Raw genomic sequence first — 15,425 nt, 5'->3', positions numbered from 1 at the left:
CAGGACGAACAAGAAGCGGATGGCTAAAGCTAAGACTAATAGACCAGTTAACAACAACAAAAAAAAAGTATATAAATAGATATATGAAGTTAAACACAAGTTTCATATTTCATTTAATTTGCATCAATAATACCATTTACACTTATGTGGAAAATGTTGCAGCAGACACCTGAAACAAAGGTTAAAAATATAAGAAGTTTCTAGCGAGCAACAATTAGTGAAGACATAAAGGTAGATAAACAAGGGTATACATCTCTGTTTTATTGAATATAAATAGTGCATTGGAAATATCTTAATTGTAGATACTATTAGGCTTATTATTATTACAAACTGCATGTGATATGATATACTTCTGGTTGTCCATCATTAGGCATCATCTAGCAAGTACCATGATCCTTGGCACCACAGCCTTCAATGATTATCCTTTTTTGTCCATGTGTCTGTGTGTGATCAGTTTTCTCATGTGCCACTAGATTATATGAATGATATGATAAGTAACCCTGGCAACAATAAAGGCAGTTTCTTGTTACCAGTGTGATATGACAACAGTTGCATATACAAATAATACATATGGTATAATGTAGGTTGATCAAAACATACATGATGTGAATAAAATGAAAGTAAGGTAATAAAAAGGACATGACCATACTATCTAGACACTGTATCCAGCAGCTCTCCTTAGAAATACAACTCTGCTTAATATTCATATGGTGTGATAACTGACTTTGACAAGGTAAATACTGTTGCCTGAGCTCATTCTTTGAAGTTTGATGTCTTGGTAACATGAATGGCCAGTAAAATTTTGATATTTTGGTATGCTGACTGGAAACTAAGTGCCGAGTGAAGAATGTGTTCATGTGATGCCACCCTAAACTATGAAGTGAATGATGTACTTAAAGTAAATATCAAGCAGCTCTCTTGTCACTATCCCATTAACTGCATTCATGTTGGATGCTTACCAGATGTGTTTCAAGGTGATTAATGAAGACTGAGCACATATGGAGAACAATTTAGTCAAAGAAATGATACAATAATTTACTCTACAATGTTTGAAGTCAGCACCTGAAAGCCTTCTACCCAACCAGAGGGAAAAACAAGAATTTTTTCCCTTTGAGCACCTATTTTTCAACTTCAGTTAGTACACACTTACATTCAGAAATAACTATCAACAAATAATTTTGACTGACTGATAAACATTTCATTGGCAAGAGCTGAGATTGTAACAAGAAGAGCCCCTATACTTAAACAACGTAGATGACCACACATTATGTACATATATAAATAAAACAGTGCTCTACATAAAAGGCAGGTAAGTAATCAGGAAATAAACATTGGAGTCGAGTGGATGGGTGTCATTGGAGTGTTATAGGTAATGTAGTGATGTTTGGCTCTGATGATTCACACAATTTATCCATTGTATCATAATAACACACTCCTTTGAGATGATTCTGTATTCTCAGTATACAACAGAGATCCTAAAAAGGTATAACATTTGGAAGAAAATATATATATAACTGAAAACTAGTTACATTTTAAAATTAATATTTTGCATATCAATATTGATATAGCATAAACCATCAGGGAAGAGGTATGTGTACCAGGTGCAGTGCTTTTTTTTAGCTCCAGTAGGAATAATGTCACTTGAGGTATTTGTTGAGTGTACTCAGGATGCTCTCGATATGACAATTACCTGATATTTAAAAAAAGTAGTTAATATGACACAAAGTGTAGTAACTTCATTAAAGCAGGCTGTAAGTCATTGCTCTTTTAGGAGAAGTGTTCATAACTGAATATTTGAGAGCCAAATAAAGAAAATCACTGTTGCACCAAGATGAAGATGGAAGAGTATAGCAGCTAAACTAAAATGGGCTCTCATTTCAATTTGATTAACCCTAGATATAGGCTTCAGGGAGCTCTTCCACACTGTAAACCTTTCAAAACTTGTAATCTACATTTCTACATGGTCCGGAATTACATTAAAATATTCTAGTTCTTGTTAAAGTCTTTGATGACATAATACATTTTACCTACAGTATCTAAAATACTTTAAAAAATTATACTTAATTCAATAAAAACATTACATACAACTTAAAGGTGAGTGAATCACAGGAGTGAAGGTGTTTGTGCCATCAGGGGCCACTTGTGACTGCCCCCAGGACCCTAGAGCAGGCAGGGGTGTGGTGGTGCTTGTCTCTAGCCTCCTGCCAGCCCCTTAACCCTCCATCTCAGGGAGCCTTAACAGGTGACCCTGAGCACAGATAAGTCACATTGAATATCAAGAAAAGTAATAAAAACTGAAACCACTAGAGTTGTGGTAACACTTGCTTACATGTATTGCTGGGGGAAGGTCATCATGGGGGCAATTTGGGTCTATTGTGCTCCTAGAGTTTGCTTTGGGGTCTGGCAGGCAACATTGTGCAGCAACTACAATACCTGTGCAATGACTAGTCTACACCACCTGATCAAATGTCTACTCTCATACAAAGGACACTATGTTATGGCATGGCAGTCCATGACATATAGAATTACTACCTTACCTAATATGTGCTGAACAGTTTGTTACATGGTCAGTGCACCACACACTTAAACTACATCAGACTATTGAAGCCATTCAATAACATTCTCTGGAATACTTGCAAAACAAGTGCCAAGAGACAGGGCTTCTCACATTAGCCTGAACTTGAATTCTGGAGGTCATTTTCAGATGTCAATGGCTATGGTAGGGGTGAGTGAACATTACTGTGGTAAATATGAAGCACACCTCGAGGGCAGAGGCTAAGGGCTCACCACAACTAGGCAAACAGGCTGTCTCCCTGAGCTGGGCATGAAGTACACTAATGTTATTTTATGAACAGGAATAAGCTGTTGTTAAACTGAATATTTCAATATCTGAGGGAAAAGGATAAAAGTGAGGGATGAGGTAATTGGCATGTGTGAGAATAGAATGTATGTACAAAAAATACTGGTTTCTGTCATGGTCACTCCAATGAGGGACATGCAAGTACCAGTGTCATAGGAGATGGGGTAAGACTTAAGAATGTATCTTAAAGGCTGGCAGCCATAACAGGTTATTCTAAATTTACACAAATAGCTGGAACTGGAGCTTATCAACTAAAATTAAGCAAAAGGGATTGGGAAATGTTATTCAAAGATGATGCATAATTCAACAGTTCATTTTACTTCAATTTCTATTATTAAAATTTTTAATACATATATATATATATATATATATATATATATATATATATATATATATATATATATATATATATATATATATATATATATATATATATATATAAAATACTATTATTATTATTATTATTACTAAAATAAATCTCTGAAATATCAAATTAAACTCAATGACTTCAGATTAGCTTTAAGGGAGCTCAGACACAGGCAGTAGTCTGGCAACCATAATTTTTTTTTTAATTACCTCAGGTTAAACTGATGACATGTAATGTTTAGATTATCTGGGAGTCTTGTATTAATAATATAGGAAAGAACAATGTAAAACTAAATTGAATTTAATGCAACCTGACCTGTAAACCTAGCCAATCCTTCCATCTAAACAACATTGTTCACTTCAGCCACAGCTACAACAAGGTGTCCATCAGTTATTTGAAAACTTAATTGTTCCCATGAATAACAAATTACTCTTGACTCTTTGGAGACTCAGAGTTGATTGCTTCAATTTTGCGTGTCCACTTGCCTTTGTTTGGGGTAAAGACATCGTAGGTGCCCTTCTCAGTGAACGCTTGCTTGTAGTGTGTTGTGCAGTACATGTCATCACCACCTATGGAGAATGTGTTCATACTGCAACAAAAGAGAAAAAACCTGCATGTAATAAACTACCAAGATGTGCCACTATAGTCTAGCGATTTTAACTTGAGCCCTTGGGTGCAACTCAGTCGTTGTCTTTCCCTCTAATCCCAAGCCATTCATAACACTATGCAATCGTATTATGAATATATACATATTCCATAAATAGATATCGTATTGACTAACAGTGAGACAGATAGCCATGCACAGGTCATCGCTAGATCTGTAAACAATGGGGCCAAGCCACAGGGCTCAAGTTAGAGTCAATGGACTATAGTAGGAATACTACAGGTATTGTGTCTGTCTCCCAATCTCTGTTCATTCATTCCATTCTCTCTCTCTCTCTCTCTCTCTCTCTCTCTCTCTCTCTCCCCCCCCCTCCCCTGTTTTGCAAGAAGCGATGTAACACTAATAAAAGTCCACCTCGGTTTAATAGTGAAATCCAACATTCTGTTAGAGTGAGTACACCAAAGCTCTAAATTGCAACTACAGTCTTGATTAGACTATAGTTTGTGTAAAACAGTACCATAATAATTATATTATATTTTCAAGAAAATCGGACCCCCCAATTTTTTTTTATATATTTTTATTTTTGAAAAAAATTTGACTTGGGTTTCCTGTCATTTGTCCACCAATTTCTTTCTTACTTGCACATAATATACTTTTCTATTATCCTAACAAGAGTATGTGATTACTTTTTTAGTACAGGTAACTCTCGATTTACGCAAGTTTGGTTTATGCGTTTTTTAAATAACGCGGGGTCCAAAATCCGTATAAATGTTTAATTTACATGTTTTTTCACTTATACGAGATATTTTAGGGAGTGACCACCAGATGTCTCATGCAACTGGACTCACATGGCGCTGCGGCCACACCGTTGAGCTCAGTTCTTCCCGCGCGCCACTTGAACAACAATACAGTACCCACGCTGCCACGCTACTCAACAATAGGGGTGGGCAGGTACCATTACAGTACCGGTACTAACGGTACCAGCTATACGGTACAGTACTGGTACCCGACTGCTCAGTACCGGTACCAATACTACCCCGTCGTTCATGGTGTCCCTCATTTCTTCCTCACACGAGTGAGGCTGAGACTGAGTGCCTGAGTGGATATCTCGGTGATATGGATATTCTCTCTCTCTCTCTCTCTCTCTCTCTCTCTCTCTCTCTCTCTCTCTCTCTCTCCACTGAATGAAGTGAATATTTATTTTTCGATAGAAACCTACCTCTTGTTTGATTTACATTGTTTTTGATTTACGCGACCTCTTCAAGAACACAATACTCGCATAAATCAAGAGTTTGGTTTCATTTATTAGATTTTTTTAATAATTTTGAATGCAGTACCCTCCCAAGTTTCGCGCTTGCTTCGTTCTGCAGGTATAGCGCTAAACTCGCGGATCGTGAAACTCAGGGTATTGAAAACACTGAAAAAGTGCTTATTTGTACTGGTCCATAGAGGAGCTGTCTTTTTTTCCCACTTTACTCCCTTATTATCTCAAAATACATACTGTGTAAAAAGGAAGAAAATGTGCAGAGAGAACGGGTAATTTTGAAGCCGCAGCTGAAAGCGGCTGGCTCCCTGACAATTGACTGACAGTTCTGAAAACACGGTTGTGATTCGCCGAGTCCGATGACGTCATCGATGGCGCTCATCCAATCAGCGGCCTCTAACTATGACAAAACGAAAACTTCGTGAATCTGAAGTCAATGCCGATAGTTAAATCACTAGTCTGTAGCTTTTAACGCAGGCCATTAGTGTGCATCTCTGGGAATCTCACCCCAGCACATGTGAACACGGTCACCTAACCGCTAGTTTCTCAGGAATTTTGTACAGATTCAAAGTCAGCTGCATTTCACAGGAAACTTATCGAAATTCTAGTCAGAAACTCAGTCACCAGCATGTTGGTTATCTTCTTGTGAGGTCAGTAAGTTGTGGTCAAAAGAAGAGGAGCGTATCAGCTGATTGGGTCAATAGCTATCCGCGCCATAGGCCACATGCAAAAAAAAAAAAAAAAAACAAACAAAAACTCCATGGGTCGGAGCAGATAAGCGCTTTTTCAATGTTTTCAATACCTCGAGTTTCGTGATCCTTGAGTTTAGCGCTGTACTTTCGGAATGAAGCGAGCGCGAAACTCGAGAGGGTACTGTAAATATGTATATATATATATATATATATATATATATATATATATATATATATATATATATATATATATATATATATATATATATATCGCCTCCATAATGTGCTGGGCAAACACACTGGGGTCTCTGACATTGAAGCAGTGATCATTCCACGGAAAATTGGAAAAGTACATCCTCCGGTCATCTCACTGAGTTGAAACATAATATTATGCCAGAAGCAATGTCTCCTCAGTGGATGCAGAGATTGTGCAGGGGCGATAAGACAAAATATAGTTATGTACCTGCTGGGCCTTAAGAATAAGGCCTTGAGTCACAAGGACATATGGGTGAAGTTTTGGGCCCTTTTTTATAGAACCATTTAAGAGCATAACACAGTTCACCACTGTAACTGAGATATTGAGATGAACATAACGAATGATATCAACGAAAGGTCACACCTACCTCAGCTTTGTACTACACTTGCAACACTTGAAGCAGGTTTTATGAAGCACACGTCCTGCCACCTCCAGCCGCTCCATAGCATAAACGGTGTGGGCACACAGCATGCACTTGTCACCCCCACCACCCTGAAAAGGTAGTACATATGTGGGTTTCTGGTATGGACGGTCCTTCTCATACCTATGCTGAGTACTACTGGAGTGTAAAAATTAACATTAAGTAGAATGATTAAAAATACATTATGGTGCAGTACTGGCTTATAAGTGAAGTTCAAACACTCAAAAGAAATAAAACCCTGACTTCTATACAGAAACAAGAGAGAAAGCAATATGGATAGCTGAATGTGCACTGTCATGTCAAATGCACACCAAATGAATCAAAGCACCTCACTTAGTTTTGAAGCTAAAATATAAAAATCTTTAATTATATATGATTAATATTTGAAAATTTCCAAGATATATTGGGAATATTTTTGCTAAGACTGAACACTATTATTGAGGAAATATGTCACGTCTTTGAAATTAAAAAGGTTCATCACACATTACTGTACTAAGTAACAAAAAAAACCTCACCTATGAATTAACTTAACAAGCTACAACTATCATAATGGTCACACTGATGCCTCAAAATAAGTCATGTGTTATTATACTACAACAAAGCTACAAATGCCAGTACAAAGTACTGGTTTGGAGCATTAGCCTCCTTATGATTCCCACCAGACAACAGGCATTATTAGTCTTTGGTCATAATGCATAAATTTGTTAGATCATTAGTACTGTATCATGTTAATTATGCATGTACATAACATTTACATACATATCTGGAAAAAAACATTTGCAAAAAGAAATCAGCAAATTAATAACAGATAAAAATACCCAAATCAGTTAAGTTAGTTTCCACTGTAGGTGAGAAAATTCCTCTATTCAATATCAACGTTTCAATAATATTACAACACACTACAAAGCACCAAACAACAAACATCTTTTCATAGCTTACCATTAGCTGCAGTTCACTCATCTTGACTAAACACAATGGCAATGCTAAGTTACACACTTGTAGTGTTGTAGTTTATTCACCAATTTAAATACAAAGTTGATAAATACATACAAATTAAAATGGCAACATAAATCCTATAGATGCTTTTCTGCTGATGAAAGTAACTGTGAGGCATTGTGAGTACCACAGCAGACACAGGGAGTGCAATGGTGCTAGTTTACACTTCAGTATGATGTGATGATATTAATGCAATGGTCTTAAGGTGAGATACCAAAGCTTTGGCACATAATAGATATCTATCTTATCTACAATCATATAAAAACTATCTAAACCCTTGACACCCACAGAACCTTTTATGTAAGTCATAATCTTAATACTGTACTGTGGCTATGAGCCTTTCACAATAACAATGAACTTCAAAGGCTTGAGTAAAATTAACTTTCAATTGTTATTTTACTAAACTTTACATGTGTATTGTGTGAACTTTACTAGGAAAAAGGCACCTTAAGACTTGATCATAGTGGTAGTTCAGAAACAGAATTTCTGTCTAAAAAGTTGTTTAGTATTAGATTTTCACAAATTACTTCCATCTGTATAAGCACTTCTTAATTAAATTACTCCATGCCTCAGTGGAGCAAAGGTTAGTGTGCCTGGCTATGACTCTGCTGGCCCGGGTTTGAATCCTGGCCCTGGCAGTTTGCGTGCAACTCACCCAGCTGTTCATCCTCCCTTTCGGGTTGGTCGATAAATGGGTACCTGGGGAAACCTGGGAAGGTAAACTGTGGCAATTCCAGACTTCACATTGGCCTGTGTTCCAAGGTAATGGGTTCTCACCCACCACAGGCTCAAAGGGCCAATGGTACGGAGATGAGCACCGCAGCAACGTGCACCTATAGCATATGCACCCACCTTTACTTAGTTTACTTACTCTAAATATAATACATTTAATACACTGTGGAAATCATCTTTACAAGTCTTGACACTACTAAACAGTACAGGACATAAATAATCTGTTGCTGCACAGATAAACCAACTGAAAAAAATGTTTCAGAGGGCAAGCACAAAGGAACCAGATGAACCAGGAGTACTGACCCTGCATGGTAAAAGGAGGGCAGGGCAGAGGATAGACAGCCACAGCCACTCAACAGTCACTTCTTGCACTACAAGTGACTTGAGTCCATAACATCAGTACCACACCCCAACTGTTCACATCCAATGTGAGTTGGCTGACAATCACCATGCCCTGCACTCCAGTTACTATAAACCAAAATGGGTAAACTCGTGCTATACCTCCATCTTTATTACAGTCTCTTGCATTACGAAATATTCAGGTCAGAGTGAAACATATCATTCATTTTCTTTTTTTTTTTTCCTTTGAAGCATTCAGCCTTGGTGTTCTACTGACAACATCGAGTACTCTATTCTTGGAAGCCGAGGCTGCAGTCATACTGATAATGAATAGAAATGCTACTATGGTCATGGTGCTCGAGTCTGAGGTGGTATTATTGTGCTCTGGCAACCTGATGTCACACAGTATGTCTAATTCCATGGACAAGAAATGATAGCCTATGCACTGAAAATAGTTGTCAGTATTAATAATATGCAGGCAGGAATGATGAATACTGTTAATTATAGTTGATATAGAGTTTCAAATCATCAATAATGCCACAGATGACTGTTTTGTTTTACATTTTTCCACAACGGGTAATCAATGACCTATTAAATTGAGAAAACAGCTGTTTGCAACATTTCTAACATTTTGAGGCTCAAAATCAACTATAATTAACAGAATTAACAGTATTTATCATTGTTGCCTATATAATATTGATACTGACAACTATTTCCAATTCGTAGGCTAGCCTGTCCTATTTTATCCCCGAAATCGGACATGGCATGGGACAGAAGATCGCTGGAGCATGAAACTGCACACCTCAGACTCTGGCTCTGCAACCATAGTACATATTTCTGTGTAATTAGAGAGCACAAGCACTTGTAATAAAAAATGTGGTTGTCAGGGGGTAACAACTTAAAACCTTCCTATTACAGACATCTGTTGCCCCCCTTGCTTCCTATTATGGGAATTATCCCTTATTAGGTTCAACATCATCTAGAAAATCACACTTGCATATATGCATGCAAACGCATGTGTACACATACACACTGGTGATTGAGAGTATCATGCAGTCAGACCACACACACACACACACACACACACACACACACACACACACACACACACACACACACACACACGTTTAATTTACAACTAGGTAAACTAAACTAAACTCAAGACAACCACTTAAGATAGGCAGTTGCTTCAATGAATAGTAGCAGCGTTACATAACACAAGACAAACTAGGCCTCTGGAAGAACAATAAAAACTTACAACACAGAAACAGTTAACATCATATCACTGTCAAGTGTCCCATAACTCATAACAATTATAATAAATCTTCCTTTCTCTGTGTTTATCCTACATGGCATGTCAATATGTTATTCATACAATTAAAACTCACAAAATAATGAAGTCAACATCACTACATGAATCTTTCCAATTCAAGGTACATACACATGAGCTTTCAACTGAAATACTTCCTCCTCTTCTACTATTAAATTCATTCCTCGGAAATATTTAGTTTTAATAGTTTCCAGCAATAGTCTTTATTTCCCTGTTAACTTATATATTTTGAAAGTACATAATTGCTTTTCATCCAAATGATTAAATGTTTATATCTCCGAACTTGAAAATACTTGCTGGTTATGGAAATGTTATTGTTTTACCAGGAAATGGCTAAATATGTACTAGTGCATAAATTGAACCAAAGTAAGGAAGCATTTTCACATGTGAAACACTTAACAAGATGAGCAGTAATCAACCAAGTGTTGTAGCAATGGAGAAGAGTGGATGCAGCAGTGGTGGTGGGGCTGGTGCTGTGCTGGTGCTGAAGGGAGGGGATGGAGTCTCCAGTACTGTGTCAAGTCTTCACTGAGGGGGGGGAGGCAGAGCATTCAGTGAGTCCCTTGTTTGTTCAGTGGTTTGGAGGATTAGCTTCGTGCAACTACTATTGGTCAGCCTAATGTTACTCACTCCATCAATACTTGTTAGTATTGATACAAAATCTGAAAGGTGAGTCCTGACATAACAGAACTCAGTTCTGTCTTTGCTGTCTACAGTGGTCTGGATATCATTCTCAAAGTCAATTACAGTTATCAATCTGACACCTTTTAATTACTTTCCCCTTGAAAGTGGGCCATGCCTGAGTCTCAACACCTGTCCTTGTACAATCCTCTCCTCTATCCTGCTCATCTTCACATTCTAAACTATTCTAAAACTCTGCTCCCCTATTTCAGTTGGGGTCAGTCATTCTCTTAATGAAGGGTGAGCACTGCTCAAAATGCATGATGAATAGATGGCAATACAATATAAATTTTTGCTTTCCCATGACATTAAGGTAAAATTTTGCCATGGCTTTGATTCTTGTCTGTGGTCATTACTTATATATACAGTAAAAGTCTGATAATCTGAACATGGATAATCTAAATCCCAATACATAGTCTGAATCTTCTCAATGGCTGACAAAAATTCCTAAAATAAAAAATCATGAAAAAAATCAAATAAGGTGTCAAATATGCCCAGTGGCTTCGAGCAGCAAGAACAAGAAACAGGAGACTCGGGAGAGATTTAAGTTTAGTCAGGGTGTCAACAGCCATATATTCGTTTGATTTTCGGACTACAGTACCCTCTCGAGTTTCGCACTATCCGAATTTCGCGATCCTCAAGTTTAGCGCTTAGTCCTAAATTCTTACTATCACGACTTTCGCACATTACCGCCACGACTTTCGCGCTGCTTTGACATGTACGGGTCACGTCTACCTACCGTCGGTGTCATGCGTGCTGCCGTAAAAGGCGGTGTCCAACCATTGGGGCTATGGGCAACCGCGCTAGCCCGTATGCCCAACCGGGAGCGAGTTGTTGATTGTCCTTATGAATGGAAAATGGTTGTGAGTATGAGCGTGGGTACGTGGGTACCGAACGGCTGCATGTAAATAAACAGACGACAGCCGTGGCTGAGGAGTGAGGAGCAGTGGAAGATGGCCCACCAAGAGATTCGTAAGATGGACTGGCAGAGCTGCTTTGCTTACTACTTGATTAACAAGATAATCAGTAATCCAAACAATTTGATAATCTGAATGACCTTCAGTCTACTGCCATTCAGATTAACTGTATGCTATTCAAAACATAACTTGAATTTGTCATATATATATATATATATATATATATATATATATATATATATATATATATATATATATATATATATATATATATATATATATATATTTGTGTGTGTGTGTGTGTGTGTGTGTGTGAATGTTCTATTGTTTGTGCTCCAATTTTTGTTTACTTGCCCATGGGATACTTTACTAGCTTCCTAAAAAACTCTCCTGTGAGTTTTTTACAATAAAATTTTAGGTATTTGCAATTTTTTTTTCTAAATAAAAAAGTTAATTCTAGAGCCAAGTTGTTTCATAATATGCAAAAAATTATGACAAAATTTTCAACAGTACATTTCATTTCATGATATTTCAACTCTAGAATCCTCATTTTTATTAAAATAATGAAAAAAAGTACTAATGCATTTTGTAATTTTGATATATATTTTTGGGAAAAACAATCAAAGTTTTCTTTCCAATTTCATGTTAATCACAACCAAGTAAAGTTACAATGCTGAAAACCAGTTAATACATAATTTTTTGGGGGGTTCCTCAAGTTGTTTTGGGGGTGGCTTCAGAGACACAGAAGCTGTACCCGCCTGCAGAACCAAACCTAGGGTTAACCTTTGGAGGGCTCTGTGCGTGGGCTCCTGGAACGTCCTGAGTCTCCCAGAGATCACTGACTGCCCTACCTACCAAATGAGCCCAGAAGGCTGAAGGTGGATATAGTGGGACTCTCTGAAATGAGGAGGCCTGGCAGTGGGGAGATCAGTAGTGGGAATTATACCTACTGCTGATCTAGCATGAGCAATGGTGTCCATTTTCAGAGGATAGACACAGGCATTTCCAGCCAACCACAGCCATTTCTGATTAAAGTTGCTCTGGTTGATGAGCATATAATATGAATGAGGCTGAAGTAAACTCTAGGCTTCATGTCTCTTATTGCAGAGTACTTTCCCACCAAGATGTGTGAAACTCATGAGAAGGTGGTGTTCTATGCCAAACCCAACTCTGTATTATACAAGTGGCCTCCTCGGGACACAATCAATATCTTCAGTGACTTCAGTGATACTACTGGCACTGACAGGGTTGGCTATGAGTTACCCTATGTGTATGTCCCCAGGGTTTTGATAATAGGAACCCATCGTATATTTGTTTTTATTTTATTGCTACAAATTTACGCTAATGTGATGCAGAATTTTCTCAGGAAAATGATGATACTCAGTTTTTAGTAATAATGAATGGTAGGGCCAGGAAACTGGGTGGGAGTGAGGTGTGTGAAGTTGTCAGTTTTAGATGAACTAGGCACACTCACGGCTGTTGGCCCAGTTCCAAGGGCGACGCTTGCTCTACCCACGATGGGATATTTGAAATGTCAACTCATTACTTAACCAAATATATAATACTAATAGGTATGTATTTTGGCCTGGTCGTAACTGAGAGCAGTCAGAAGTCATATACGTCGTAAAGCGAGGACTACCTGTGATTAAATTGACTTACGTGCTTGAGGATGAGGGTATCAGAACATGCCACACCTCTAATTGTCACCAAGTTTGATGAGAAATTCCTTCCTTTGCCTGTACAAGCATTTTCTTCCTTCCTATTCTTTTTCTTAGGTTTGATATTATCCTTGGTTTCTTTAAGAGTTCAAAGCCTTTATTTATATGTTCATTGCTCCCAAGCATCTTTGTTAACTAATGACACCTCAATGCACTTAGCACACTGAAAGCTGAGTGGGCGAGACACACAAAGGTGCCAGCATGGTTACCAGATACACAAGAATACATTGGTATGTTTTTTTTCTTTTCTTTTTTGTCATATCAATTTAAAATGGCACACAACATTGACTCATACCAAACTCACTATGGCTGGCATGCCATGCCCACCCTTTGGGTATTTAAATTACTGCTATGGGCATTTATCTTTATGGAATAAAAAAAGTCCACCAGAGATGCCTTTAGTCCAGACGGTGTTCTCAGGGCATTAAACTCAACTTCAATTATTCATTTTTCATATGATGAAAAAAAATGCTCTCCGCCATTTAGACAACTGATGGCAGATAAAATTACATTCACATGAAAACTAACTATTGAAAAGAAAATGATAAATCTAGGATTTTTATGAAAACCCGCTAAGTGAAGCATGTCACACAGTTTCCCCATAATATTTTCTAAATGGAAAATCCTGTCAATTAGAATATAATATATGCAAAAACTCTTTCAGATTTTGTATATCAATGAAAATACTAAACAAAATTATATATGAGAAAACAAAAAATGTACGAGATCTTTATGCACTTAACATTTGAAAGGCATGCTTGAAAACTCATTAAGAAGCCAAATAAATACAGTTAGTTGACACTAGCACACCACTAGTTGCTGAACGAGATTCTCCAAAGAGGCTGGGATGTCCAGCAACAGCTGTTGTGCGCTCCATTGAAATGACCACTCAAAGTGCTTGTAATGGTGGTTTAATGGTGACTCTCTTATAGTGCCATGAGAGGAGACAGATCACAAGCAGTTTGTGAGTGAAATGTTGGGGATGTGGGTAAAGTAGACTAATGAGGATCATAGACACTGTAGTTTCTCTTCCATCAGCTAATTCCATGTGTGTATAAAGCCAGACTATAATTATATTCTCCCCCAAAATGGGAGCTTGAAGATGAACATTTTTTCATGGGTATTAACAGACTGATTGATGATGGGAAAAAATGCTATATGAAAAACTATGACTCCGATCCATCACCACTTAACTCGCTAGTCTAAATGAAAGATAAAAGTGAGAAGACAAAATCTTTCATAAATGTGAATATTGACAAACAAAAAATGTTGTATGTAGAATCCTCACCCTAGTAGGGCATCACTATTCACTGGGTAAGCCAATAAGAGCAAGATTTGCTTGGGCAATGTCCAAGATAAGAGATTGAATAATGAATGTAGGGGAAGTCTCTCCTTAAAGTTGTATGGAATGAAAAGAGGAAATATTACACTGCTGGCACTTGCACTCTTCTCAGCTACATATTTAAATTTGGTGTTATAGTCGGTTCACCCAAGTCTGAGGTGTACATACATCATTGTGCCCTGGCACCCTGCTGTCACATGGCGTGTCTGATTTCGTGGATAATGTATGATAGCCTACGCATAGGAAACAGTCATCAGTATCAATGATATGCAGGCAGCGATAACAAATACCATCGATTATAGTTGATTTTGAGTAAAATTTTTTATCAGTACTATTGCAAAAAGCCTTTTCATTAATTTACAAGATCGCTGATTATAATTATCAACCCCTAAAAGACGAGTGACTCACAGGCAGAAATATTGGTGGGTTCTGTAAAAGGACAAGTGTCCTGTGTGCGGACGCCTCAATTTTCTTATATTTCCCTTGTTTCCTCGTGACCTTCGCTGTTGTTCTATGTACTTCTAAAATGCACTAAAGAACACCCTTAGGCTAAATGCACATATACATAGGCCTAGAGGCTCAGTCCCACAGCTAATTGTGATGGATACAGCTTTAATTTCTTTTATTTGGCTTTGGCATACAAGGAAATTTGCACATAAAGCCAAGTCTTTTATCTCATGTGCATGCATAGACCTTATTTGCATATCTCTAATTGTTATTATTAGTTATTTCACTATGATTTTCATTTGTTATATTATAAGTATCACATGAGCTTTTATGAAGAATGTACTTGAAAAATGGCTGTTTTTTGCATTCTCCGGAGTCACCTCTCAGATTTTTTTGTGTCCCTTAAGGGTTAAGCCGCCTTGGTGCCGTCTGCCACCAAGAAAATTAGCAGGATTTATA

The 15,425-nt window shown here is 37.5% G+C and overlaps 1 protein-coding gene across 18 annotated transcripts in view; it reads right to left on the bottom strand.

The window, feature by feature from the left end:
- Positions 1–246: 246 nt before the first annotated feature.
- LOC126987850 (uncharacterized) overlaps positions 247–15,425 on the bottom strand; it is a 122,452-nt gene continuing 107,273 nt past the window's right edge. For 16 of the 18 annotated variants that reach the window (XM_050845286.1, XM_050845289.1, XM_050845285.1 and 13 more), the window contains 2 exons: positions 6,411–6,535; positions 247–3,816 (listed from right to left, as the gene is read on the bottom strand). In XM_050845286.1, the coding sequence (XP_050701243.1) occupies positions 3,654–3,816; positions 6,411–6,535 (288 nt within the window). In that variant the 3' untranslated portion in view covers positions 247–3,653. Of the gene's footprint in view, positions 3,817–6,410; positions 6,536–7,460; positions 10,390–15,425 lie in introns of those variants that run through there. The other 2 variants (XM_050845287.1, XM_050845293.1) reach the window with 2 other exon arrangements.

This window comes from Eriocheir sinensis, chromosome 66 (genome assembly GCF_024679095.1).
Source record: "Eriocheir sinensis breed Jianghai 21 chromosome 66, ASM2467909v1, whole genome shotgun sequence".
In the NCBI taxonomy this organism is placed as follows: Eukaryota; Metazoa; Arthropoda; class Malacostraca; order Decapoda; family Varunidae; genus Eriocheir; species Eriocheir sinensis.
The sequence above is the reverse complement of the archived record's forward strand: the minus strand, read 5'-3'. Positions and strand labels throughout refer to the sequence as shown.